At 41.1% G+C, this 27,973-nt stretch overlaps 1 protein-coding gene across 9 annotated transcripts; it reads right to left on the bottom strand.

Moving 5' to 3' along the window:
- Positions 1–218: 218 nt before the first annotated feature.
- On the bottom strand, positions 219–27,767 carry LOC135493571 (phosphorylase b kinase regulatory subunit alpha, liver isoform-like). Of its 9 annotated transcripts, none has more exons than XM_064780981.1 (27): positions 27,600–27,767; positions 26,902–27,060; positions 26,347–26,646; positions 26,011–26,091; positions 25,590–25,730; positions 25,251–25,355; positions 24,838–25,014; positions 24,377–24,580; positions 24,009–24,087; positions 23,671–23,805; positions 23,280–23,389; positions 22,672–22,816; positions 21,739–21,780; positions 20,169–20,333; positions 19,765–19,965; positions 18,976–19,140; positions 8,028–8,229; positions 7,705–7,783; positions 7,158–7,394; positions 6,888–7,017; positions 6,527–6,625; positions 3,843–3,919; positions 3,415–3,447; positions 2,106–2,288; positions 1,847–1,900; positions 1,491–1,697; positions 219–1,222 (listed from the first exon to the last, which is right to left on the bottom strand). In XM_064780981.1, the coding sequence occupies exons 1-27, from the start codon at positions 27,675–27,677 to the stop codon at positions 989–991; spliced, it is 3,822 nt and encodes a 1,273-aa protein (XP_064637051.1). In that variant the 5' UTR covers positions 27,678–27,767; the 3' UTR covers positions 219–988. The 9 variants fall into 9 exon arrangements, with proteins under 9 accessions (XP_064637051.1, XP_064637054.1, XP_064637052.1 ...); XM_064780984.1 differs by having other exon boundaries at positions 19,765–19,947; XM_064780982.1 differs by having other exon boundaries at positions 20,169–20,330.
- Positions 27,768–27,973: the final 206 nt, after the last annotated feature.

The raw sequence follows: 27,973 nt of genomic DNA, 5'->3' as shown, positions 1-27,973 counted from the left end.
CAGCCTAGTCCTCACATAGATTAAGGGGGGTTGGGGGACTCCCGACTCCCCCAATGCACTGGCTAAAACTTGTCTTTTTCGTAAGGGCTGGAGCATATATTTTTAACTCGATGTGGGGCCCAGTTCATGTTTTCTGCAAGTGTAGATGGATACTAGCAGGGCAATATCTGGAAATGAACCTACAAATATAGACAACAGACACCAATTGTAATAAATAAAGCAGGAAATTTATTCTCAACATAGAAATAATCTTACACATATATACATAGCAGGGAATCAGGGCGAGGTAGAGGTAAGGTAAACAATAGAACACAACAACTGCTGCACAACAAATAAATAATTTAAACCCCGATATAGTTTTTAACAATCCTATTTGCTACTTGAAATAAACCATATTTTCTGATGCATCTGCGAACTATAAGGGATTCTGTAACTAAACACTGTTTGATGGCCTTCAGAAGTCAATAACAGCAGAAAGAACATCTGCATGACCTATGGCATCTTTCTCGTACTCTTTGAACATAACAAAGGCCTATCTGAATTTCCATGGATACAAAATAAGGAGACAATGTTCACATTTACAAACTATTTACAGTCTTTCTACAGTGTTTGATGACCCACATTGCACCGTGAATGGTTACAGTCACTCGGTTGGTTTTATTATACATCAAACACAAGTGGAAGGAAAGCAGTCCTGGTGAGTAAGATGACCATCATCCTATCAAGTTCCAGATTACATCAATGTCAGTCAAATCACTGTGAATAAGCAGTCAGACTACCAAAAGAAGTCCAACTATCAAGCACCATTCAATTTACAACCACGACACATGTATTATGAAGGTCAGAAAAAAAACTACCGCTCGCTGTAACTTTCTCCCTGTCCAGTCCTCCATCAGACAGTTCCTTCAAACAGTATGTAACTCAGGAGATGAAAACATATGATCATAAATCGAGTCCGACACAGTGTCAAACCGACGAGACTATCTGATCAACTTAAAACACAGTCCAAGCTGTCACCGTCCTGAACAGGGAAATGCAGGTGTTGTGCGATCGCCCGAAATAGGTACGTCATAGTTCCATATCGGCCACTAGGTGCGCTGTCGTAGAAGTGTTGACATATACCTGCACTGCCACCACATGAGGAATGGCTGGACCTCCGTGGTGCGGAACCCGTCGTAAGCAACTTGGCACAGCAGGTCATCGCGTCTCCTTTGAAACGAACCTACAATACAGATTTGTAAGAACAATTAGCAAGCATGTCACTATTTCAGACGACATTGCACGACAACAAAATAACCCCAGCCACCTTGTTACTGTTCCAAAATCTCCTTCACAGTTCTGACATTGAAATCCCTTGGCACACTCCCTACTGGATTAATCAGGCATCGACAGCACATACATGTCGGCATGACACGAAGTAAGTTGAGTCAGCCCAGTGAAATAATAGGCCAAAAGGGTGATGAATCAAATCACATTTCAAAACAACCTACCTGCTCTTTGAGAAACAATAGATTCGCCTCCCACACCAGTTTATCAAGATGTATGACATAGTTCAGGTTGACACGACCGCTATCATTCTCAACTAGCATGGTGAGCACCATCATGGCCTCGACGTTCAGCTGGCGATATTCTGGTTGCGGGATTTTGTTCAGCACCATTTCGACTTGAAGAGCGAACTTCAGTTCACCCTGGGTCATCTAAAGAGAAGAAATCTTGGTTAGCAAATGGTTTTAAGAACTCGCCTCTTGTCAAAATGTGCAGTTTAAACCGCTCATCAGGTCAGAGATTATCCAGGTTTATGTAACATTAGGTCTGTAGCAAACTGTATGAGAACTGACTGACTTACCTCTCGAGTGAGAGACTGTTGTAGGATGTGTGACTCAATGGATAAACCATGGCACTGGAAAGAGGCATTGAACATGTTAGGTAACAATACATTTATATCATTACATTCAGTTCAGTATTCGACAAGGGGAGACCACATAAAATCTCCTGGACTTGGTGAAGGTATGACCAGATTATACTTTATCGCAAGGAGCATTAGTACTTCCCCAGAAGGATTTTACATCAATATCTGGACAAACGAGCGAACTACAACTACACACCCTCTCTAGAAGATCCCAGACTCGGGGATAGAATCCAACGGGCACTCGATTCAGAGCACCATCTAGTCTCCGTCTCCGTAACCACTGTCCATGTCGATCAGCCTTGAGAGCCTCTTCCAGTTTCTCCGGCGAGGCAGAATGTGATGCCGTCGGGGGGTGAATCGGCTGAGGAGGATTGATTGTCTAGAGAAGCACACAACTAGGATTAGTGTCCGCAAATGTCCACAGAGACAATTTTATAGACAATTGGATTGAAAATCGAACTATTATCAAAAATTAACAATCCAAGGGGGAAATGGCCATCCAAAGTGACAATGGCCAATCACGTGAAATTCAATTCCACAGTGCTTTCATGTTATATTCTTAACTTGTATGACAAAGTTGGGCTTACAAAAACTAAAAAAATAACCGCCTGAGCGACTGAGAACAATGGTATATGAAGATAATCTTCACTGAACTGGTCAGGTAAGGATGTAATCAACTGGACACTTGAGAAGTTGACACACTCACTACAAAACAGAAAAGCGTAACATACAAAGGCCTGAAAGAATAACAATGTTAGTATAAGCATATGATTTTGGTACATGCTCCATGGTATGGTCAGATAAGATCAGTTACATGTGCACAACCAAGCAGAAACACTTAGTGTAGAGAAAACATTTAGCTCCATGGTGCGATCCTTCAACATCTTTGATAGAGGTTCTGTCAATCTTCATGTCTTCCATAGCAGTGGTACCTGTGGATTAGCAGTTATAGCAAAGGGGGCATCAATAACACAGGGAAATGCTAAGCCAGGACAAGATTCACGGAACTACAAATACTGGTACCAATACATGTAACTCGTACACACTGGGACTGGGAACCGGCAAAACATAACATAGCTTCACAGTTAATGCATGTAGCAGTTGTGAATATGAATATGAAAACCTGCAAACAACAATTCAACACCGACCAAGACAGAATCACTTTGTTTACTGAGACAACAACCTCATTTTCATGACATCATAAATAAGCAAGCTTTGTGGATGACATCAAGGTAGTTAAGTCTATCCCAGATGACACAGACACACATTCCTGACCATCAAACCAGCCATTTCCAACAGGACATTAGCTAGCGTTATCTTGTAATCATTCTATAAATGAAGCAGACCCAATGCCAAGATATTGCAGGGGTTAGATATCTGTGCAGTATGATTTAACTTTCCTCAATCTGTCAGTGAAAGCCAACGACAGCTGAAACATGATATCATAAATTCTTTCACTGCACCCCTAATTTCCCCTGGCAAAGGATCTGTGCAGCTGCACTTACATTCATCAGTTGATCCTTTAAATCAAGTGTCAGCTAAAACCATAAAGAAATACTCAAGATTTCCTCAAACGAATATCACTTAAAACACCATAAAGAACATTGTGGCATGGTACCACATTACTGATTACACCACAAAGGTGAATCAGGTCAAATCAATAGATGCAAAATCAAAGTCAATTGTGTATGACGTAAACAGCTCAGTATTAATACATGTAGAAAATCTAACAGACAAAAAGAAAAGCACATCTGTTTTAAAAACTGTTGTACTGCAGGAACTACAAATGAAGCAACTATCTTTTTTTCTCTTCTAGTTCTCTAAGATTAAGAAATCGAAACTGTTTGTGTACTGACATCTAACATGCATGGGTTGGCATTAACTATAAACTAACGACATTGATAGCCAAGCAGAACAACCATACGTAACTCACCGACTCGCGTCGCTTGCGGTTCCTGTCCAAATCAGTGATCATTTCACCCGGGTTTTCCACCTTCTGGGTGCCGAATTCTTCAAGAAAATCACACATGATATAAAGCAACATGGATAAGCTCTTGTCTATGGGTAAAAACTGCACCAATGACACTGACTACTGAGGGAAGCATGGAAGCATGGAATTCAATACCCTACTGCAAACCACACCATTTTTTCTGGCGTTGTCTTTTCACAGATTTGACAAATAACCAAGATACTCTAAATAAGGACGAAGATTGTATATTTGATTGGAAAACCCAAAAGAAATTTTGCAATCTGCAAAAATAAAAATTTTGAATTTTAAATTTTATCAGAAATTTTCATGTCTTGCAAGAATAAGTTGGTGCACAAATATTGTGGTTTACAGTAACAGCCCTCGCCATCTGACTGGTGGAGCAATGCTATGTATAGGCTGCAGAGAAGCATGGACACATGGTATAAAGCAACAGAAGACCCTCAAGAGGTAAGACATGCTTGGGTTATGGGGGGAATCTGCCAGGCTGCGGTTATGACCTGCGCTCGGTTTGACACAAAAGTCAATGAACAGTATTCATCTTTACAAGTATAGTCTAAACTTTATTTCAACTCAATTTCTAGAAAGGTAATCTAAACTGCAGCCTTGCAGGATGTCACTGGAAGATGCGAGAAGCACAAAAAAATCAGCCTATTTTTGTGTAAAAGCAGGAATTTAGTGAAGTGTTAGGGATTAATGAAGGGCTGCAAATAACCTGCAACACAACTGTAGCTCTTGTACGGCTCGCTGAAGATTGGTTGCAATCCACTTACATGCGTTAGTCAACTATATGCTGTCAGCTGTTTGCAACATTGAAATCACTGTTATTTCTTCTAAAACATGAAAACAAGCAGGATTTTCAAAGCCTTCTTTGCCTCAAACCGCAAACAATAACAGATTGTTCTCCGGGAGTTGGTACACTGGGAGTCCAAAGGTGGAATATTTTACCCACCAAAATTTATATCTGTACAGACTTTCAATATACACATGTTATTTACAGCCCAGCGATTGCATGCAAATTTCTCCCAATTATTCTGCAAATTACACCTGACCAACCATGGAGCCAATACCAGAATATACAAAATACTGAGGCAGTGCATGTTTTGTTATAACAACCTTTTTCAATTCTTCTTTCAGTGACTTGCCCAGGCTCCCGGTCTGTGATTTTCGTCGGATCTCAGTTATTGACAACGTTCTGGAACCCGGAGTCGAGATGGAAGCTAACAAGATAACAGTTAGAACGACATTTGTCAATTGGAATTTCATTTTCAGTTTAAACCTAAAAGGACTATGGGAGATGCTTCAAAATGACCAATCGCAAATGAGGTTAGCTGTTGATAACATCACATGTCCCAATCACGTGTAGAGCACATCGTGTGGTTCTTAAACTTATTTCTCAGCACCAGGCCAAAAAGGATGGGAAATGTTATCAAATTCAAATTTTGGAGATTCGATAATATAATCTTCCACAGTCCTTTAGATTTGTAAGGCCAAAATACCAAAATAAGCAGGGCAGATCAAAGAGGGAGAGCAAAGATTGTCCTGGTCAGTTTTTAATTTGAGAACTTCCCGGCAAGTTCTATACCTATGGAATCAAACGTTTTTGTCGTGAAAAAATACACTATTCAACCTAATCTCCAGGATCTGCCCTGAATTGAATATTATAATTTGAAGAGAACTAGAACGACAAAGACTAATGATGTTTTAGCAATAGTCCACACTTAAGATATGATTTAATAGATGCATTTCAGGGCAAAGGCAATGCCAAGCTCATGTTACGGGTCATTATTATGGCACATTCACATGGAACATGAGTACACTGTGCAGATGTACACAGGCTGTGACTAATACGTTAAGGTGTTCAGTATGAACAAGGCCACGGCCAGTGAAAACTGCATCCGTCTCTAGCTCCATGTGAATTGACCTAAAGACAGCCAGATTAGAAATGAAAGCTGAAGTTGTTACACACAGGGGCAATGTATCTGTTCACATGTAATGAGGGAATGGAAATCTGTGCAAAAAATCAAACAAAAATAAATTGAAAAGGAATTCTGCTATTATAAAACAATGCATCCACTATGGTTTCTTCTTTTCCTTCCCGAGCCTTTGCTCTGCAGTTGCAGGAGTCATTCTCCAGAAAGTATTTCTCCTCCAAGGCAGGGTACACATGGACTTGAAATGTAACAGTGGATATGACCAAGATTTCCTTTCATCACACATATTGATGATGAGAGCGAACAGCCCGATACAAGCAAGGTATAGATGTTAGATGATTAGAGTAAAGGGGGACCTAGGCAATAATCCTATAGGCTAATACTATATGGGGAAACACTGAATTATGGAGATTGTGTCGTGCCTGCAACATGATTTTAAATTCAGCTGAGAAACTTACGAAACTTCAAATAGTTTCAATCAACATTTTCAAACTTTCCTCAATCATGCTATCGACAGAACACAAAGTTTAAACAATGGACATCCAACACCTGAACATGATGATTGTTCATGACCAGTATAAATTGCAATTTTCTGATGAAGTCTTGAAGTGAATAGGCAAAAATCGGAAGAAAATCACTCACTACTACTAGTAGAAACAGTGAACTCAGAAATTTCTCACCCACCATAATACATACCTGAGTTGACTCCGAATTCTTTACCACTCAGTATGTGGTGAAGGAGGGTCTTGGTTTCATATGGACTCAGATTCAACAGGTGATCTGATGCCTCCTCCCCTAAAATATGGATACAAATAAGTCAAGCTATGGTCAGGACAACTAATGCAAGAGCTGCGACACATGGCAAAAGGATCAAGGCCAAGGTCCCATGTGATGCGGACCAGCGTCCCAGGGTGCACTCCAGCCAAGGCACAGGTATGATCCTCTCTCCCATTACTAGTCTACAGACCAAAGTGTCACTGATCACATCTACTGTGGCACTGAGACACATGATTTATGGATACAATCATCAATACTAACTGAATCAGTTTATCCCTACCTGAACACTGCAGAGTCCTTGCCAACTCGACTGCCATGACTTGTATGATGAGTCCGACACGTAACCTGAGCATCTCCGCAAACAGATTCGGTTCTGTTCTGATGAACATAGCCAGGTAGACCAGCAATTCCTGAAACATATCACACACAATGAACAGCTACATTGTAGCCAGTAATGACAGAGTTAACCTGACTCTGGTTTAAAGCAGATTCTGAGTAGAAACGCAGTATCAGGGGCAAGAGAAGGGAGTGGTAGATTCTTCTCTCTTACCTGTGTAAACATAGCAGTACTACAGTCATCCCCACAGGCATTATGGATGATCGCTGCCAGCTCATCTGGTGGTAGGGGTCTTGTAATGATCTGCTCCCTCGGCTCAGGAGGGAGGCCAACAGCTAGCTGCTTCTGTCTGACCAGGAGGTCTGTCACAGCCTTGGCCAAGTCCTCAACCCTCTTCCTCAGCAAGCCGGCTGTGTGTCGTACGAGCCACCACTGCTTTAGATGACCAGCCTGCAGAATGGAGTGAGAAGAATTTCAAGTCAAAATGAGAATCGACAAGCACTTCAGCATTCACTTCTTGGTATGTAGTTCAGAACACCACTGAATCTTAACTTGAACATGGCGTGCGCAAAGTAACTTGGAAGTGATTGAAGTTCATAACCTATTGTAATGAGTGTTGCTCTCTAACCATAAGGTCTCTGCTGCTTTCTATTAACCACATTTCCCTTGCCCTAAGGCTACTTCATATCATTGAGAATCATACAAAAAGAGGCCCTTCAGTCATCACATTTCGTAACGGCCGTTTGGCCCTGTACTTAACCCGCTCGTAAAGCTCTTTCATCAGGTCTGTCACAGTGCAGTCCTGATAGCCACCAAGTCCTGTGTCCCAGTCTGGCCCTCTGAAAGTAGAACAACGACAATCAGGATTCAGTAACTCAAACTTCACAAAACTGTTTTTTTAAGCTGCCCTTCAAGGCTAATGTATGGACCTCTTTGTCCTTCAGAGATGACCGACTCCCATCCACCTTACCTGATACTCATCTGTATTAGAATTAAAACATTTTCAGCCCCTTTAAGTGCTGCAAAGCTTTAATTGAGCCCTTAATCCAATTTCTAACTGAGGAATGTCAAAACATAGCTTACTTGGCAATATAGAGGTAATAGATAATGTCAGCCTGTTCTTGGAGGTTCTCTGTCTCTTTGAGCATTTCGATCAAGTCTGAAGCATCGACACCTTCATAATGGGGATCTGAGCCGTCAGTAGTGTCATTTCGTCGACGTGTTATGGGGCTGGTCTGACCCTGCATCTGTGACGGGCTCAGGCTACCTTTCAGGTAATGCACAGCTAGAAGAGAATAGACTTGATATGAAGACTTTCTGAATATCCAGGTTAGTCTGAGTAGAAACTGTTCTAATTCTTATCAATATGGGCAATCATTCATTGGTTGTGTTGTAGCTTCTTAGAATGTGGCTGGATGTTCAAATGGTTGGGAAAGACATCTATAAAAACACATTTTCTATTATTTACCGGTATTCAGTTAATTTTGAAAGGATTTGCTGATGTCATTTTGTTAATTGAGCAAGTTTTCTCTTGTGTTTAAGAAGAAGTGCCTTGTCAGTCTCGTGTCAATGTGAAAAGTGTGTCATAACCTATTAAAACAGCACAGAAATAAACTGAACTTGTGACAGTGACTATCAAAGCAACTTAATAAACAGCTACATGTGAACACAAACACTTATTACTAGCACTACGTGTAGCATTATCTTAGCATAAGCTTCATGAAGAAATGAAACAAAGTTTTAGTTGGTGAAGTGTAATGGACTACTCAAAATTATGTGTGCTAGTGAAAGTATTAGTGACCAAAATAATCCGGAGCAAGGATCGTGGAATCTGGTCCACCTATGTTGAATGGAACCCTATGGTATTCTAAAGAAACCTGCCTAAGTAATCAATCTATTCAAGTGTCAACACACTGAACCAGTCAACAAAAGATACAAGTTAACTGAATCAATTAACTACATGTAGTTAGTTCAAATAGGGTGCATGTTGACTTCATTCAAAATGTCTTATGGTTGCTTTAATCCCTAGATGTCAGGAGTTGTGGGATTGGCCTCCCTGATGTAACATTCTCTCAACAAGCTTAAGAAAGATGCCTACCAATTGGGCCAATGGCTTATATGCTTATCAGCAAGAAGTTAAGTGCTCTTGGGCAGAAAGCGTTGTGGCGACTTGTATAGCGGCCTGCACAGCAGTGCTTCCTTCAACCTCCTTTGCATTTCAATCTCGATTCTCTGACAGCAATTCAATATAAAGATACCAATACCAATTCAAGAATACATGCAAACCATTTGACCAAATGGATAATGGGAGCATATCGTGTGTCACTGTAAAGGGGTAGGTGTTGGACAACATTGTTTCAAGGTGACACCAATGTTGTATAGTAATTGTAAAACCTTTCTTATGAGTAGCACTGTAATGTGTAATTCTTGGAATTAAGTGTGCGAGATTATTGGAATTGGGTATCAGATAAGATACCTGTGAAAATTCCCACGGTCTACTTTTAATCCTCCATTCTCCCCAGCGTGATCAATTACGTCAGCATTGATGCGGCTCCTCATTGGATGGAGACGCATCAACGTTGCCCCCTGATTGGTGCAGACAAAGCTGCGCGTGAATACAAAACAGCTGTCCGCACGCTCTCGGCAGAGAAAGAGAGAGAGAGAGAGAGAGAGAGAAGAGAGCGATAGAGAGTTATTCCAGTCTCCCGAGTATTTTATAATCACGTGCACGAATCGTCATCCCGACGAACTATTTTATCAATTATGACTTTGGTGTGTATAATTTTGTGAAGCAGTGTTAGAATAAAGGATCCGGACGTTAGAAGGCAAATTCAGGACTTATTACGTTTGTAACCTGTGCAAATACAACATGGCGACCTTCCCAGGATCTTCAATTCGTGACAGTGAGTCCGGATGCGTTTCAGTCTTGGAGCAGATTCTATTAACCGAGGACTCCGTTTTTCACGCCACGTGCTAGTGCTACTGCAGTCCATTATGTACATTACGTGTACACCTACGTGATTTCTAACTCGCTCATTTCATCGGGAGGCAGAATAGTGACGTTCGTTTGTCAATATAATATTTATAAAATCGTGAATTTTTTTTAAACTGTTCGTGACGTAAGTGCGAATTTCATTATATTTATATATCGTCACTTTCGTTATAAATCACTGTGATCGCCATGAATCACTGTGAGTGTGAGCGCAGCATTTTTTAATCGATTGACGGACACCGTCTTCGTCAGTACGCATAGTACACGTCTATCTCTGTGTGTACCGAACTATTCAACTTCTACATCATGACATGTGCTATAACGTTCACGGATGATGTGCCCAGCAGCCAGAATACTCTTCAATTCGCCCTGATGTCTACTCGAGATCCGATACCGTTCCAGGCTCCAGCTGATCCAGCGTTGCAGTTTTAAAAGAGACATTTTATCAACTTTTTGAAAGACATTTTATAAACTTTTGAGAGACATTTGTAAACTTTTTGATAGTCATTTATATTAACTGTTTTGAAAGACATTTTATAAACTAATTAGTAATAGGACAATATTTTTGTGCATCATTTCAATTTTGGCAGAGTATAGTACAATACTTTGCAATATCAGTCGATTCATAGCATTTAATGCATTTAATCTTAAATTTTCACTCGTTATTGCAAACTGACTGGAACCGGACCCCGAGGATTTTGACAACTGTATATCTATAATATGAACTTTGTTTAGCTTTGCCCTGTTACAGCAAGATAGACAACAGACCAACCCAACCTTTAATGTTGCATTTCCTTTTCAGAAGAAATTAACTTTTGCTTCCCAAATACCTGACTTTTTATTCCTTCATAACTAACTTTTACCCCTTTACAGTAATAATGGAAGGGCCAGCAGATCCAGCACCACCTGCTTTCAGGGGCACCGATTTTCTACCTCCTTTGTTTGATGGTGAAGTGATCGACCATGACATTTGTCATGCACATATCTTATCGTTTATGGACTACCTTCACTTCCACAATCTCCACGAGCCAGCAAATGCTGCAGAGATGATTCATATCATAACATTGTTCAAGGCTAGACTTCGTGGCAAAGCACGTCTGTGGGCAGTGGGAAAAGTTTTCCCCACTATCGCTAATCTCAGAGCACAGTTTATGCAGCGGTTCAGTCCAACCCATTCAAATTTTGCCAATGTCAAGCATTTTCATTCTCTTTCCCATACCCCAGGCGATTCAGCCGAAATGACTCTCAATAAGATACGCTTAGCAGCCCAGCGTATTCATTATAATGAGGTCCAGGTTCGGGACAAATTCTTACAGGTTTTGCCTACCAATTGTCAGGCAGCAGTCATCATGGCTGCCCCTGCAGATGCAGACGTGGCAGTTCTCGTTGAACGTGCTCAACAATATTTAGATTTTTCTGAGCCAGACAGGCCAACTACTGCTAATAAGCAGGTATCATTTATCACTGATCAGGTCCATGTGGCCACTGCTAGTGCATCCACTAACAGTAGTGCTTGCGCAGTTGACAGGCTCACTGAGCAACTTGCTGCTCTTCGCACAGAAGTGCAAGATTTGTCTATAGAGGTCAGGACTCAACCTCAGGTTCATTTTAGTCAACCACAGTCCAACTCTGATACTGGTGCTCGTACATATAGCTCGAACTACCGTTCAAGTTCGCCATCTCCTGTGAGTCATCAGTCTAGACGTCCTAGTCGTAGTCCGGCTAGAGACCGTTATCGTTCCTATTCAGATAGTCATCGTTTATCCAGTAGATCCCCATGTAGGGACAGTCGTCGTTCTCAGGGTTCCTATGGTATTTCTCGTTCTGGTAACTCTCCCCGTCGTGCCACCTCCAACATTGTCTGTTATTTCTGCCACAAACCCAATCATGTGTGGAGAAACTGTTATACTTACCAGAACATGGTCAGTCGTGGGATGAACCCTACTTTCATGCCCGTAAGGCCTCCAGCGCCACCCTTTTCTCCGTCCCATTATCAGCCATCAGATAATGGTCAACAGTTTCGTCAGGACACTCGATGTCCTCAACCCTACCCGTTCCAATCCTATAAGCCAGATAACAGGTCTAGGTTTGATCAGTACTCTGGACCACAACAGCAAAATTTTTAGATAGGAGAAGCACTAACTGCCACTTAGATGCCTCTCCGACTCTATTTTCTGCTCAGCATTCTGGTGATCAACATTCTAGTGATCATTTGTCTTCATCGTATAATCCACATTCTGAATATCTTGGTGAATCCTCTGCTGACATTCAGCTCACTTCTAGGAATTATGCCAAAGGTTATTTACCCACAGGCCAAGGTTTGGTCATTTTATTTGATTCAGGAGCCACTGAGACTCTGATTGGTTTGGAAACTGTAAGGGACTCCCCCTATTTGTCCAAATTGCCCAAGGTTGATATTAAACCAATCAAATTTCGTATTGGTAATGGAGAATTTTTGTTTGCAAAACAGGCCATTAAGCCTAAACTTACTATTCAAGGGAACCATTTCAATGTATACTGTGTCATAGCTGAAAATTTCATTGGTCCTGATATTCTTTTGGGTACATCTACCATGAAGGAACTCAAAGGTTCTTTGGATTTCATTACAAATTCGTTCAAGGTCAGGTCAAAGAAGGCTTGGTTACGTCCTACTGTCAATACTGTCATTAGACCAGGTCAGGTTAGGGTCATTCATGTTAAAGGCAAATTGCCCCATCACATGAAAAACTCGGCACTCATATTGAATTCATCGTCTCATTTGTCTAGGTTTTGTCCTTCAACCATGATGGTCAAATTGAAACACGGTTTAGCTCCTATTCGTATTTATAACCATTCTCGTAAACCCGTCAATATTCGGTCTGACAAGCCTATTGTCTTCACCAACTTGGATGATTTTATTCATGTAACTCAAAGTTTGTCTCCAAGCTGCCTCAAGCAAAATCAACCCTGTGCTCCGTCACAACCACCTGTTGATGATCAAGACTCGCATTTGTCAGCTAGGGACATTTTAAGGCGAGATGTTAAATTAGACCATAGTATTCTGTCTACGCCAGAACAGGCCAGTGTGTATGATATTTTGGAAAACCATGCTCCAGCATTTAGTCTTCGAGGTGAGGTTGGAACTTGTCCCAATTTTGAGGTGGACATCCATCTCAAGGATGAAACCCCTTTCTATATCCGACCATATCCGGTCGCTGAGGAAAACAAACCTCTCATTGATAAGGAACTTGATAAATTAGTCAAGTTGGGCATTTTGCATCAAGGACATACATCATATTCCAGTCCAATTTTGCTTGTCAAGAAGAAGGATTCTACTGAGAAGCGCGTTGTAACAGATTTTCGGTTTTTAAATAGTCGAGTTCATTGTGCAAATCAAGATTTCACTCCTTTGAAAACCATCTTAGCTAGAATCGGTCAGTCAAATTGTAAAGTCTTGAGTGTCATAGATTTGAAAAGTGCTTTTCATTGTCTACCTTTGTCTCGTAGGGCACAGGCCTACACCGGCATATCTGCCTACAACGGTGGTCGAACTTTTTACTATCGTAGACTTCCAATGGGTTTGTCCATTTCTCCGTCCATTTTCTCTCAGAAAATCAATGATATCCTTTCTAATATTCCCAACTCTAATCTCTTTTGCTGTGCAGTACATGATGACATTCTCATCTTCAGTAAAGATAAGAAAGAGCATACTGTACATCTGCAACAAATTTTCCAGGCTTTGATTGCCAATGGCTTGAAGATTTCTCCTAAGAAATGTCGCTTGTTTCAGACTAGAGTTGTTTACTTGGGTCATGTTCTGTCCATTTCTCCTGATGGTTTTGTTCAAATTTCGGCTATGAATGACAAGTGTTTGTCTATTAGGAATATGAAGACCCCTACATGTCAGAAAGCGGTCCGAAGGTTTGTCGGTGCTGTGTCATATTTGAGTCAATATTTACCTAGATTGCAGGAATTGCTTACACCTTTACATGAGCTCACACGCAAATCTAAGCATTTCCATTGGCAACCCCATCATGAGATAGCTTTTCATACTATCAAAGACTTGCTCATCAAGCCACCTGTCTTGAATGCACCCACTACTAGAGGTGAATTCAGATTGTATAGTGATACTTCACGTATTGCTACAGGTTCATATCTTGCTCAATACTCTGATGGGCAAGAACGCATCATCGCATACTATTCCAAGCGCTTGCCAAAGGCGGCAAAGAACTATTCTGTTAGTGAGCTTGAATTACTTGGACTCCTCATCAATGTAACAGCTTTTCAGTATTTGTTACAAGACAGGACTTTCCAGGCTTTTGTTGATCATTCTTCTTTGGTTCAGATTGTAAAGTCAAAGAAGCAGCCACCGACCACTAGGTTGCAAAAGCTGCTTGAGCGACTGTCTCCCTATAGTTTTCAGTTGTCGTACATGCCAGGCAAAGAGCTTGTGTTAGCTGATTTCTTGTCACGTGCTCCTCTAGATGATGATACTGAGTTAGATAGGATTATGCCAATCGCATTCCAGGCACAATCACCTGTTATTTATGAATTAGAGTCTCTTTCAACCCCTGTTCAGGAACATGCATTTTATACACTGCCACTTCCTGAAAAGATTGTTACCAGGTCATATGCAAAGAAAATGAACATTCCTGTGCCTCTTCTGCATAGGCCAAAACCAATTCCCAAACCACGAACACATGTTCCTTGTCAGCAGACAGTGTCTGTTGCACCTACACACACTCCTCTTGTTAATGGCATTCAAAACAATGTGCCACCAGTATCTATACTTCCAAAAGCTCCACGTGTGCCCATTGTTACATCAACAGTGGCACCACCAGTTTCAGTGATTCCATTTGTTCTCCAACAGAATGACAAATCTCAATCATCAACCAAGGTTGCTGATGAACCTAGGCTCATTGATTCCGCTCTTCCTCCATCTTCTGTCGTTGAAGAGTATTCAGATGATATTTTAGATCTCCTGGTTAGACCCACACCATTGGTTCCAAGGATTGATAGCATGCATACCAAGCATGTCCCTGATCAGGCATCTCTGAATAAGGTATTGAAGATCATCAGACGCAAGGTGATTCGGGATTACAATCTCCCTATTGAGGCACAACAGCTTAGTACCGCACAACAGACATCTCCGTATTTTAAACCCATCTATGATTACTTAGTCCATGATATCTTGCCAGCAGATAAGAAAGCTGCTAGGGTCGTTAGCATCAAATCTGAGCAGTATCTGACTTTCAATGGCATTCTGTTCAGGATTTTCTTTCCCACCAATTCTGAGAATTTCTGTTTTCAATTAGCAGTTCCGGAAAAGTATATAGATACCATCATAGGCCAACATCATGGCTCAGGTTTGCTTCTGGGACACGGAGGATGTACCAGAACTTATCTCACCATTAGGAAAAATTTCTATTTTCCATCTATGTTCCAACGCATTGTCTCGTATATTCAATCATGTGATAGGTGTCAACAACTTAAGGGAAAGTCTGATACTATGCGGACATTTCATGAACGCATTCCAGCCAGTTTTGAACCATTCCAGACCATTAGTATGGATTTCAAATCCATGCCCACATCTCCATCAGGTTACCGTCATATGCTAGTCGTGACATGTGCCATGACCAGGTTTGTTGTGGCCGTCCCGCTAAAGACAATTGACGCCCCCACTGTTTGTGAAGCCCTTCTCCAGAAGGTGATTACTCTGTTTGGCGTCCCATCTGTAATTGTGTCAGATGCAGCAGCATCTCTCACCGGTCATCTTGTTGAATTACTGTGTGCGACACTTGGCATTCAACAGAAGCTTGTCTCTGTAGAAAACCATGGTAGTCTTATGGCTGAACGGCAAATCAAATCCATTGCCGACCTCATCAAAGCAAATCTCCTTGAGTATGGTGTTTCTTGGACTCAATTCGTGTCCACAGCAGTGTACACATACAATTCATTTTCAAGTGCTCACTTGGGAGGTTACTCTCCTTTCTATTTGCTCTTCTTGCGTGAACCAGCTGATTTGTCCACTTTGAATTTCAAACCATGTCTAGGTCTCTCACGGTCACATGCTGAGTATGTCCAACATCTGCGACAGAAATTTCAGAATGTGTCCAAATGTATGCTGCAGCTCCAAGAGCACCAGCAACTGTCTCAAAATGCCAAGATTGCTAACAAACTTCAGAAATCTCCCATCTATGCTGAAGGTCAGTTGGTTTATCTACATAAACCCAACACTACAGGGATGACGGCCAACACAAGAAAGTTTAAGACTCTTTGGGTTGGCCCATTTGTTATACACCAGGTTTTGGATAGGACACACTATATTATAGCAGATTTGAAGGGAAACATCATTCCTGATATCTTCAATTTTGCAAGGTTGAAACCAGCATTTTTGAGGGCCACAGGTCAGAAAAATGTAGCCCATCTCCAGCAGTTGCAAAACTTGCTTCATAAGGCAGACAAGGCACAGGATGAGAAAGCTGTGCATGCTGCTTATGCTTTGGATTTCACTGATGAGACAGGTTCCGCTCATGAATCCACCACCTATAGAGGCGACATCTATGCCTCACAGGCTGAACTTTGTGATTTCAATATTCATTTGTCTCATGCCGAGGGTAACCATGGCATGATTGCTCCCTCTGTGTTGTCCACTAAGCAACAGGATGATTTGTCTCGGCTCACTTGGCAATCTCCCTCAGAGTTTGATTACACCACTTTGAAACGGGCGCGTTTCAAAAATGGATGCCTAGAACTCTTGCTCTCTGTGCCTTTTGGGCAGAAACAGTTTAGCTATTGGTGGTCACCTCAATTTGAACCACATGTTGTCAGCATTGTCCAGTTTGTGTTAAGTGCCAAGGATATAAGATGTACAGGGTGTCCCAACCCGTTAAAAATGTTCAAAGATAAGACCATTCATGATAAGTCACATATTTTGGCGAAAAGCCAAGAGAAAAGTGATTAGACGACAATTTATTGAGAATATGGTTTGTTTTAAAAACATCTCAAGTGGTTTCTTGTTGTCGTTGTTATGGTAATGATGTCATTTGGTGTTTACAACAAGACGTTGCTATATTGCTTATCAAAACAAATCTTTATGAGAATAATTATTTCACCCTCATTGCTATTTTTATAAAAGCTAGTGAGTTGTTAGTTGGATAATTGTAGAAACATCTATTAGCTATAGATGTGATATTTTTTTCTACTTGTCTTCAATGAAGCTTTGTGCAACAGTAATCTGTCTATTGAACAGTTTTCCAGTTTGAGTATTTTATTATCAATACTCTATTTTATTGGATGTTTGTACGGCTACATGTTAGCAAAGCCAACTCTCATCAGTCTTGGGACTGATTTATTTTCGTGATGGGTTTCTGTCTCCAAGCAGTGCTTGTGGCAATTGCTGTTTCGAGACAGCTCACACAATAGTGTATGATTTAAGCAATTTGGATACTTTTGTGACAACAACATTTTTTTTTCGTTGAGGTTTTGTAAATACGCGTGTCATCCAGAAGTTCTTTGAGTTAAACTTTATTTTCCACAGTTTTCAGATGCCTCGTCGACCGGTCCAGTCAGTTTCGCAATATTCCCAGCAGAGGTTTTGACACTTCATTGTATCATTGTATATTTTAACATGCTGTTTAGCATGAGATTAATGATTCAATGTATAATTATATTGTAACCTTATGCTCATACTTTGTCATGAATGAAGTGGTCATTCATTAGTAAGTGGAACAAAATACATATATTGTAACTAAGTTCGGCCGCTGGCTGAACACTGTTGGGAACCCCGAACCATATGATGTAATTTAAGTTCATTCGCTGCATGAACACCTCGTTTAAAGCCTTATTATCATTGATTGTACCCCATTCAACAATACTATGTGTTAAGCCAAAGTCATATTCCTCTAACTGTTTTTAAAAAAAAAAAATATTTTAACTTCGTAAAATATTTTACCAGTTCCGCGGGATGTTGTATAGTAATTGTAAAACCTTTCTTATGAGTAGCACTGTAATGTGTAATTCTTGGAATTAAGTGTGCGAGATTATTGGAATTGGGTATCAGATAAGATACCTGTGAAAATTCCCACGGTCTACTTTTAATCCTCCATTCTCCCCAGCGTGATCAATTACGTCAGCATTGATGCGGCTCCTCATTGGATGGAGACGCATCAACGTTGCCCCCTGATTGGTGCAGACAAAGCTGCGCGTGAATACAAAACAGCTGTCCGCACGCTCTCGGCAGAGAAAGAGAGAGAGAGAGAGAGAGAGAGAAGAGAGCGATAGAGAGTTATTCCAGTCTCCCGAGTATTTTATAATCACGTGCACGAATCGTCATCCCGACGAACTATTTTATCAATTATGACTTTGGTGTGTATAATTTTGTGAAGCAGTGTTAGAATAAAGGATCCGGACGTTAGAAGGCAAATTCAGGACTTATTACGTTTGTAACCTGTGCAAATACAACACCAAGATATCCACTAATGTACATCACTACACATGAACATGTACATGAGCAAGTTATCACATCCACAAGAATGTGCTACAGCTGCCCCAAAACAATAAAGGTATAAAACATCATTGTGGTACATCAAATTCTATGGCCTAGGCAGGTTGTTAACCATGGACACAGTTTGTAAGGGGATTGGCAGACTGAAAGTGAACAAGGCACAGTGAGGGTGTCAGACTTGTGATCAGGAGGTCGTGGGTTCGAGCCTCGGCCAGTGCCACCAGCCTGAAACGGCCAAGTGTAGTGCGGTTTGTGCGCTTCTTGGTTTAGAAAGTTTTCTTGATGAGGCTAGGATTTGAATATAAGCAATTTCTGACATTGTACAGCACAAAAGGACACGAACTTAAATACTTTTTTTTCAGCGTCAACTTGTGTCTTGATATCAATCATGTGGGCAGTCACAGGCAAAGAACCCCGACCACCATCTAGACAGCAAAGACGTGAACTCGTCGGCTCATAGTGAAGGCAAACAACACAGTACACCAGAGGCCAACCCGAGATCACACATGCCTCTATAGCATCTACCATCACTCCTAACATGCACCCAGTCTTACCAAACTCTTGCTCATTTTCAAGACTCTGACTAATGCTGGCCGACGATAATTTGCGGACACAATTTATTTCCACAGTGAGCATTCCCCCCGGGGATGGAGGGCCCGATGACCCCCCAGGAGAGAGTAAGTTCCCAAAGCTCCGGACTGAGTCACTTTTTTCACTATCTGCATAATGCAAGATAAACTGGTTAAGCTGGCTTTCAACTGTCTTCTTTTTATGTAAGATACAATATGAAACTGCTTACATATGATAACTATGATAACTCCACTGGTTTATTATAGTTTGGACAGACAATTAGGCCTACTGAGAACAATCAATCGACTCTTTATTATTGGTAGTGGGAGTCACACTGAGACAGGGTGTAACCTCTCTAATAGCTTGCATTGTAACATATCAAATACATGAAATAGTCAAACTTTAAGAACCTATGGACAGATGGAAAGAGAGAGACTTGTCAAACACCAGCAGAGATGTAATGAGAAGCCTATTAAACATCTTGCATCTCTAGACTACAGTATATTCAAAAAGTGAAAATAACTGCAAGACTAAAAGCAAGTGAGTTTGAAGTGAGATTTAGATTTACTTTACTATTCCTATAAGCATCAGAGTCAAGTCATGATTTTCTTGTGACGAACACGCATCTCAAAGCAGCTTAAAAGAACACGCCAGAGGAAACAAATTGTAGCTTCGATCGTTTTCCTGTGTTTTGAAAAAAACCCAGACAAAGAGCACACATGAAGTTCCAACTCAGCCACATCAGAGAAAGAGCCTGAAAATGTTCTACTCACCAAAGTCTTCATCTGTGTCTATAGCTATCGACTTAGTCCTCTTTACAATGCCATGGATAGACTGTCTTCGTTGTAACCGGTACAGGCTCTCACGGCTGCCGGAGCCCTTGGGCATGTTCGAGGGAAGACGAGACCGGGTGTACGCCGGTGCCACACTCGAGATGAACTGGCTGATCTTGTAATCTGAAGGAGAAAGAGGGTCTAGATGGCCCATTTCCAAAGGTAAGGTGTGTTAATGAGATGTGTTATATAATGAGAAAGGAAACTATGATCAAAGTTAAAGTGTTTCTAAGTAAGCATTGAGTTCTGAGCGGGGCAAGGCAGTTAAAAACTTGGACCTTAACTGATAACCATAACCACGACCAATTGGTCTCAAGCAGTGATGTGATAATAAAGCTACCCACCATCCTCACTACCCTGCTGTGGTAGGAACGTCAGCTTGGTGACACATGACGTGCTCAGGAACTCAATCAGGTTGCCCAGCTGTACTCTTGTTCCATTGATGTACCCGGACTGTAGTTTCTGAATGGTGGCCACCAGAGCTAGAGGCAGACTCTGTGAGTGATCTGCTGACAGATAGCAAGCAATAAGAAGAAAGTTGATTAAAGCAAAACAGACTCAATCACTATTTCCATGTGAGTATTTCTCATATCATATTTTCACATTTGCGAGATTCTTTGAAATTCTCTGTTACATTTGGAGTCAAGTGAATGAATCTTTCTAAATTGTATCTACTTCAATGTAACATCCTCTTAGGCTAAACAGGAAAAGTGGCCTTCCCAACATCAGGAGACTATGTCTTATTCTAGATATCAAGTCGCCAGTATGTAAATCGTTTGAAAGGAACTTTAAAAATCTACTTTTCAAGCTTTGATGTTAACATACTACAAATACAATGTAATGATACATATATAGATTCATGTACATGTACCATAAGCACACAGAAGTTAAAAGCCAGTTAAGACGACAAGTTATGAACATGCGCGAAACAGCATTGTTTGCTATGAGAAGGTACAACAAGTTGCCAAGTGTTGCTGTGCTCAAATCCATTAACATTACAAAATACACGTATGATGGGGTGGGTCACCAGAATTGGGCAAAACCAGCATAGATATCACTGACAGCTTCTTTCAAGTACTTGCAGTCAACAATACCCAGTATGAACTCGGATCAAAGACAACAATCTGATCACTGAGAAGGAGTACCACCCCTGAGTTCCAAACAGGAAAAGGCCCACTCACCATTGGAATGACAACTTATATTCCAGTTCATGACAGGCAAGATGAACGTTGGCCGACCAACCATGGTCCAGTTACGCTTTAGAAATGCGATGTCTGTCCGAAACGTGTCGAGAAGGAACTCAATATCAAGACTTAGATAGTAAACCTCCAAGTCCAAAAACTGGCGGGATGATATAAAATATGGGAGACGGATTAGCATGGCACCTAACTTACCTACTGATACCCCTTGAACTCACCCAGCCTGACTTTATTGTAATCAAGTTGGAAGAGTTCATTTGCTTAGGGGTGACATGACTTGGCCTGATGGACTTCCATTGGACATTGGATTGCTAGTTTCAGATTGCTTATGTTGGAGCTGACATCAGATTACCGACTTACATAAATTGTAAGTTGTTTTGATGTTGCAAGCAAACAAGGGGGGGGCCCTTTATGCAGTACAACCCAGTCCACACATGTACCATATGTACAGGACTGACAGTTACAAATGTTTGGACAAGGATCAATCTGACATTGTATTATTTGAACTAATATGAAGGGAAGCATTAAATACATGTAGAGGGTTTTAGAAAGCAGCACAATGAAAAGTGTGTTTGGCTCCTTGTCTCAGTCAGAGTCACTGCAACTGTACCTACTGGTTAACATGTGATATGTATGGTTTAAGACAGTGTAACTATGTCTATGTTAACAGCAACAGACTCTTCACCGTGTATGGAATGTACCAACTATCATTTACCAGTGTATCGCCGTCTCAACCAAGGAGTTGCACTATTGCTCACTGTAATAATATAAACAAACAACAAATGAATTGAAAGAATGAAGAGAGAGGGTGTCGTGGGAGCTACACTGATCAACTTAAACTAAATTATCTACTGAAAGGTTTGCAAGCATGGCAACACTTCTAGCTACTAGCAATACATACTTGCTACCAATCGTTATTCATTTTTGCTGCTACTAAGTTCTGCCTTAGGTTTTTATTCATTTAGCAACCAGCGAATGCAGATCTTGCAACATAAAAGCTTAGAGAATCTACCAAACCTAGCACCATGGGAAGGCATCAGGCCAAGCAGAATGTTTCATCTAGCACCAGCCATTTACAGAGGAGATTGCACTAGACTATTGCTGAAATATAAAGCCCTATTGCAGCCTAAATCTGTAAAAAATCCAAGGACTGTCAGTTACAATAGGAATGGAAGAAAGACAAAGCTTGATTGGAATTATAAATGGGAAATGCAATTAGTGTATAGAGTGTAACATGATGTGTGTGTTTGCTACTGCCTGACTATCAATACTTCACGACCAGTGCCAGAAGAATCATACAGCTTGTGACTGGATTATCAGCAATGTTAGCCAAGTTGTAGCCTGTAACTTTGGGAAGCCGTTGTTAGTGATACCCTACCAGCAGCTACACCAAAACAAGAGAAAGAGCAAAAAGCCATCCAGGAGTGTTTTTGCATAAATCTCTGAAAGCAAAAGGTTCTGTTAAGCTATGTGTAATTCAACATAATAAGTGCAAAGCGTTAAGCATTACGTCAAACATTCAGCAAGGCAGGGATAGAAATTTTGAGCTGTTGTGACATTGTGCCTGACATTGCCAGCATTGTAATATCTATCCCTGGACATGCAACAGCTTGCAGGATGTAGTGCAGGTCAGCCTTGTGGTACACACCTAACAAGGAGCCCATGACTGGGAAAATAATTGTCGGCCGGCCGAGGACACTCCAACTGCTTGCAACGTAGGCCACTTCAACTTTGAAGATCTCAACGATCATGGCGCTGTCCATGGCCAAGTAAAACTGCTTGTGATCTACAAACTAAAGAAAACGAACCACGATCAATCAATGAATACTATCTGTTTTCTTTGAACGCTGGCACCATGGAGTCATCAGCTAGCAGCCTACAACAATATACACAAACTCAACTACGAACACAACCTCACAAATTTTGAATCACCACTGTTTGGGAGAAGCGAATCTACATGTATGACAGTTCAATCAAATCAAACAGTCAAAGTCAAGTTCCAATTTCAATCGAAGACAGCAACAAATCTGATGATGAATTATTGGAATAAAGTTACAGGTAATATATCGACAACATTTGGTATACACCGACACCTCCTCTGATCTTTACTCTTTATTCATCCTCTAAAAATGTGGCGCAAGTAATCAAGCTAACCTTAACCAACTACAATTAATTGGTTTTCAAGCACCAATTTGAGGTACCGATGATACGTTTTGATCTATTCCAAGAAAGGACATGAGTGTGGGATTAACGTACCTGGGGTAAAAATGCATAGACTTGATCGCCAACCATGTAGAGCTTACTTGTAGACAGCAGGCCAATCTCGTTAGATAATCGCCCAGACAGGCCAAGCTTCTCATTTTTACCTGAAGTAAATTGAATTATAATTCAAAGTCATCTAGTGGTCTATTTTAACAAAGGCTGCCTTCATCTCACAGCAGTGTTAGACATCCTTTTCTCACAGATTTGGACACAACCGCAAGCATCAGCAACTTCAGAGTCATACCAGAGCACTTCTTTTTATCTTAGTTCGCATTCAGCACTCTATCTCTGGATCAACTCGACAACTGTTTACTGAATAGCTGACGCCAATACCTTATTGACAAGTTGACATAACTGAGGTGCATTCTTGACTTCCTTTTCTTACCTAGATGTGAGTAGAGATAGCTGAGGACTCTAGCTGGGTAGACATTGATGGGGGCCACCTGGGAGAACGTTTGAACGTGGAGACCATGGGCAGCAAGCATCTCCTGAATACCATGATCCTCAGCAAGTATCACAACTGCAAGACAGAAAAACAACAACTTAAATGCGTAACTGTCATTTCATGCATGAAAATGTAAGTTGAAATGAATATACATGTATGCAATCTTGCCTAGTTCATCCTCAACAGGTCAACGTCAAATACACACATTCTGTTACTACACCACTAATCACAAAGGGGTTGCTTTTTCTTTCTGGTGAATTCGTAACTCAGATACTGACCTTGAACAACTAAATCTGGCTTAGGTTCTGTCACCAGTCGGCGATTGAGGGGGTCAAGTTCCCCAGGTGAGAGGAAACCCTGTGGGAATAAACATTAAGACATTGACCAGCTGAAACATCCGTTTAAAGGTTGGGAAAGGTGTCACCATTCTTAAGAAGATGCTAGCAATCAACATTTCTTCTCTAAATCTTCTTCTACATACTTGATACTGTCACTAACTATTCAGCAGTGTGGAGCTCGATTGCCACGAGTTCTGGGTGGGGCTGTAATCATACAGACTTGAAACCCTCAAGCTGTCCTAAGAGTTGCCAAATAAACCCAAAGCTCTGTGGAAGAAGCCACGGCAATGGCGGCACACGTAACCTACCTCAATCAAGAGCCTGCCTAAAACATACAGGGATTGTCCCCACATGTGTGGCATCTTTCCAATGGCAGACCGATCCTGACTCTTTGGGTTCTTGTACTCCTGGTCAACCTTATCAGCACTGACAGCATATAGCTCGGGCATCAGGGCCAGGCCGGTTTCATCTTTAATCAGGAGACTGTCAAGCAGTTCTTTGTACTCCTCAACCTGAGACGGGTGAAAAATATACTGCAATCAGTCTGGAGTACCTTAACGTTTCTGATATCAAGCCAGCATAGGAAATGCAATTATAAAAATTGTGGTTATTGTGACATCTGCCATTGAAATGCTTTGTTGTTGTATAGTCGATAGACTCTCAGTACTCCGACTTGGTTCATCAAAATAATTTGAACATGCTCTGGAGCATTTCAAAGAACCTCAGAGGCAACCAGCCTGTGCCAACATCAACATTTATCCAAACATACCTGGGCAGGTTTGTCCATGAAGATCCCATCCAAGATCAGGTAGGCAAAGAAGACGGGCCATTCACATTCGATATTCTCAAACACTTTCAGCTCCCAGGGTTCATAGTAGAGACGACTTGGATCCTCCTTAGCAGTCTTGTAGCCATCCCGTAGAAACCTGGAGCAACCATATCGTCCCTGGTTGACAAAAAAAACATCTACAGCCTATAGATTTTAAAATGATAAATGAGTGACAAGGGCCTATTCTTTGACCATCTGAAAAATACCATCTGTCTCTAACCCACAAAGGGAAAGAATGAGGATCAGTTCTGAGGATGTAACTACACTGCCAAGGCACATGCCACAGTCACTCATCTTCCGATCAATGAACGAATGAGAAGCTCAGTGTCTCCTCCTATGATTTCTATACTAACCTGTAGTTTATCGATAATAGTATCTCTCGTCACAGAGATCAAGGCCTCGTCTTCAACTGCAAACGCTGGGAAGCTGATGATACTAAGCAGGGCACTGTCTACCTCCTGTAGAAAAATAAAAATCGTATCAAATATTACATCATGTGACTGACTTCTTACAAATAGGATGAATATTAACAACATTACAACATATGTGATTTGACATCAAGCAAATGCTTGGTGCATTTGATGATTACATAGAAAGCGGGAACAAAAGAGGAAGGAGAAGGGATGGAAGAAGATAATCAGTCATCACATGACTGGTGGACAGAAATTGCACCAATTGCAACACAGACCTACCTTTGAGTTTGATTCTCTGGGCAGCATAGACTGCAGAACAGCTTGGCACTGTTGGGGTTCATCAGCCAACACGTGGATGACAGACTCTGGACCTCCCCGCGCTCCAAACAGGTCAAGTTCATTTACAGCTTCTAATGCAGCCTACATAAAAGAAAAGATCCAGATATGAAAAAAGTGTTTTGATTTTGAACTTGAACACTGTACTATTAAAACAGAAAAATCTCTGCACCTTTCTGTCATTGTATCCTGATTTACGAAAAATTCAATTTTCATGATTTTTTCTTATGGCGGACTGTGAATTTCCTTCTGGTTTTTCAAACCAAACATTGGGCCGTGGTCATGAAAATTTGACTCCCTAACCAGAGCAGAGCCCCACAGCGACTTAAGCACCTCCCTGTTGCCACAAATACAAAAATCTGACCTTTGCCATGCCAATAGAACTGCCATTCAACTCGGGTAAACCATGGTTAGTTTTGTCACCTCTTTCCCAAATACCATAATCCTGAAATATGAAAGAGAAGTCATGGAGCTGGTTTATCAATTGTTCCTTTGCATTTACTGCATTTTTAAAATTGAAACATTGTTGATAATATTATCATTATAATTCAGCCATATTCTGACATAATATGTTCATTTGTCTCCCACTTTTTGGCAGGAATATGGATGGACCTGACATCCTGAATACATGCGGACAGTCTTCAATAAAAACATTACATAATTGTTATTTACATGAATTATATAGTCAATCCAAACTTACCGGTATCCGATAAGCTGCTTCAATATAAAATACCATATTCTGAATGAATGTTACTTCATCCAATGTGAAGATGATCTGTAAACCAGATGCTGTCATCTGCCCCAGCATCAGAAGATACAGCGACGTGGCATCAATCTGAAGATGACCCCATTCGTTATCTCCTACGACACTGCAGGCTAGTTTGACTGAATACTTGGCATGGAGAGCATCACTGGGTAACTGTGTATGCTTGAATGTCTCCAACTTCCCCACTTGCTTCATCATGCACATGAGGAGGCCACGCATCAGCTTTACAACACTCTAAAAGATATAACAAGGAAGTTTTACACTGGTAACATGACACGAGCCTAATTTGGTTTTGGTTTTTCTGCAACTTGACATTTCTACGTCAACTGGTCTACAGGTAATCAGTATTTTTCTTGTAGGTAAATCCCTGGCCTCAGGATGAAAAGATGTAGCTAAAATGAGTAATTCATATTCTTCAATTTAAAAAAACATCTATGAAAAATTGATGAAACTACAAGGCTCAAGCAGGAGTGCATTTATAATACCTACTTGTTCCAACTCATAGGCTTTGGCCCTGTCTTCATCCAAGTCTGCATTCTTCCTGTAGGCGAGTGCCAAACCCCAGACACACATGCAGGAGTACAGATTATCTCGCACCCAAGCATGGGGATGGTCTGGAGTAGCTGGGAGGAGCCCTGTCACGGCATTCTAGAAAGAAGTTGAAACAATGAAAGTGTCCAGTTTTCATTACTGGTGAAATCATCCAGACTATACCAAGAAGTGACATGTTACTCCTAATGGAAGAAATGTGCGCAAGTAACGAGGCACGCACAGTCTATAGGCTATACCCTGCCGGTTGGTCCCTTGCCAGATCTGAGATCATGCAGATGCGCCTGTAACGAATGGGCTGTACCATCTTGACGCCCTTGGGTGGTGAAAACAAACCATCTGACAATCCGTATACTTCAAAATTGTAGGAATAATCTGAATACCATCATCTGACATGGACAGCATCTGCATCAAACTTTCCGAGGGTTTTTCACTTAGCACACTATCACTGACTGAGAGTTAACGAGTGGGTTAGTGCCTGTAGATACATTCCATATAGGCCTATAGCAATGCACAAGTGACAGTGTAGGTACACACGATGCAGTACCAACAGTGCATGCATATAGTATATAGTGTGCATTTCAGGTCATAACTTATCCGACCTTCTTCATTTTTTGCAAGGAAATGAACGAGCTTACCTGATGTTTGAGTATAGTTTTGTTGACTAGTCTTTGAAAATAATCCAGGCGTACACCTGAATTACTGCGACTCCTCATCCTGATATCAAATCAATGTTTGGTTCGATGAAAATGTGGAGAAATTCACCAAAATCGAGATTATCCTTGTTTTTATTTGACACTGTCCACCATTTTGTGGCGATTGGTTACATCTTCGACCAAGGATATCGAAGGGATGTCGCGTTTCTGCCACTGATATGGTGACGTCATCGTACGTTTTCAGCGCGGCAATTTCGGCAGTTTACACGGCGACAGTGAGACTACGAACTGGGATATCAATCAGAAACACAAATGTTAATGTATTGTGGTCGACGGCGACTTTGACACATATACAT

This window comes from Lineus longissimus, chromosome 9, assembly GCF_910592395.1.
Source record: "Lineus longissimus chromosome 9, tnLinLong1.2, whole genome shotgun sequence".
Classification (NCBI taxonomy): Eukaryota; Metazoa; Nemertea; class Pilidiophora; order Heteronemertea; family Lineidae; genus Lineus; species Lineus longissimus.
Note: the sequence above shows the minus strand (reverse complement) of the source record. Positions and strands in the feature narration are given on the sequence as shown.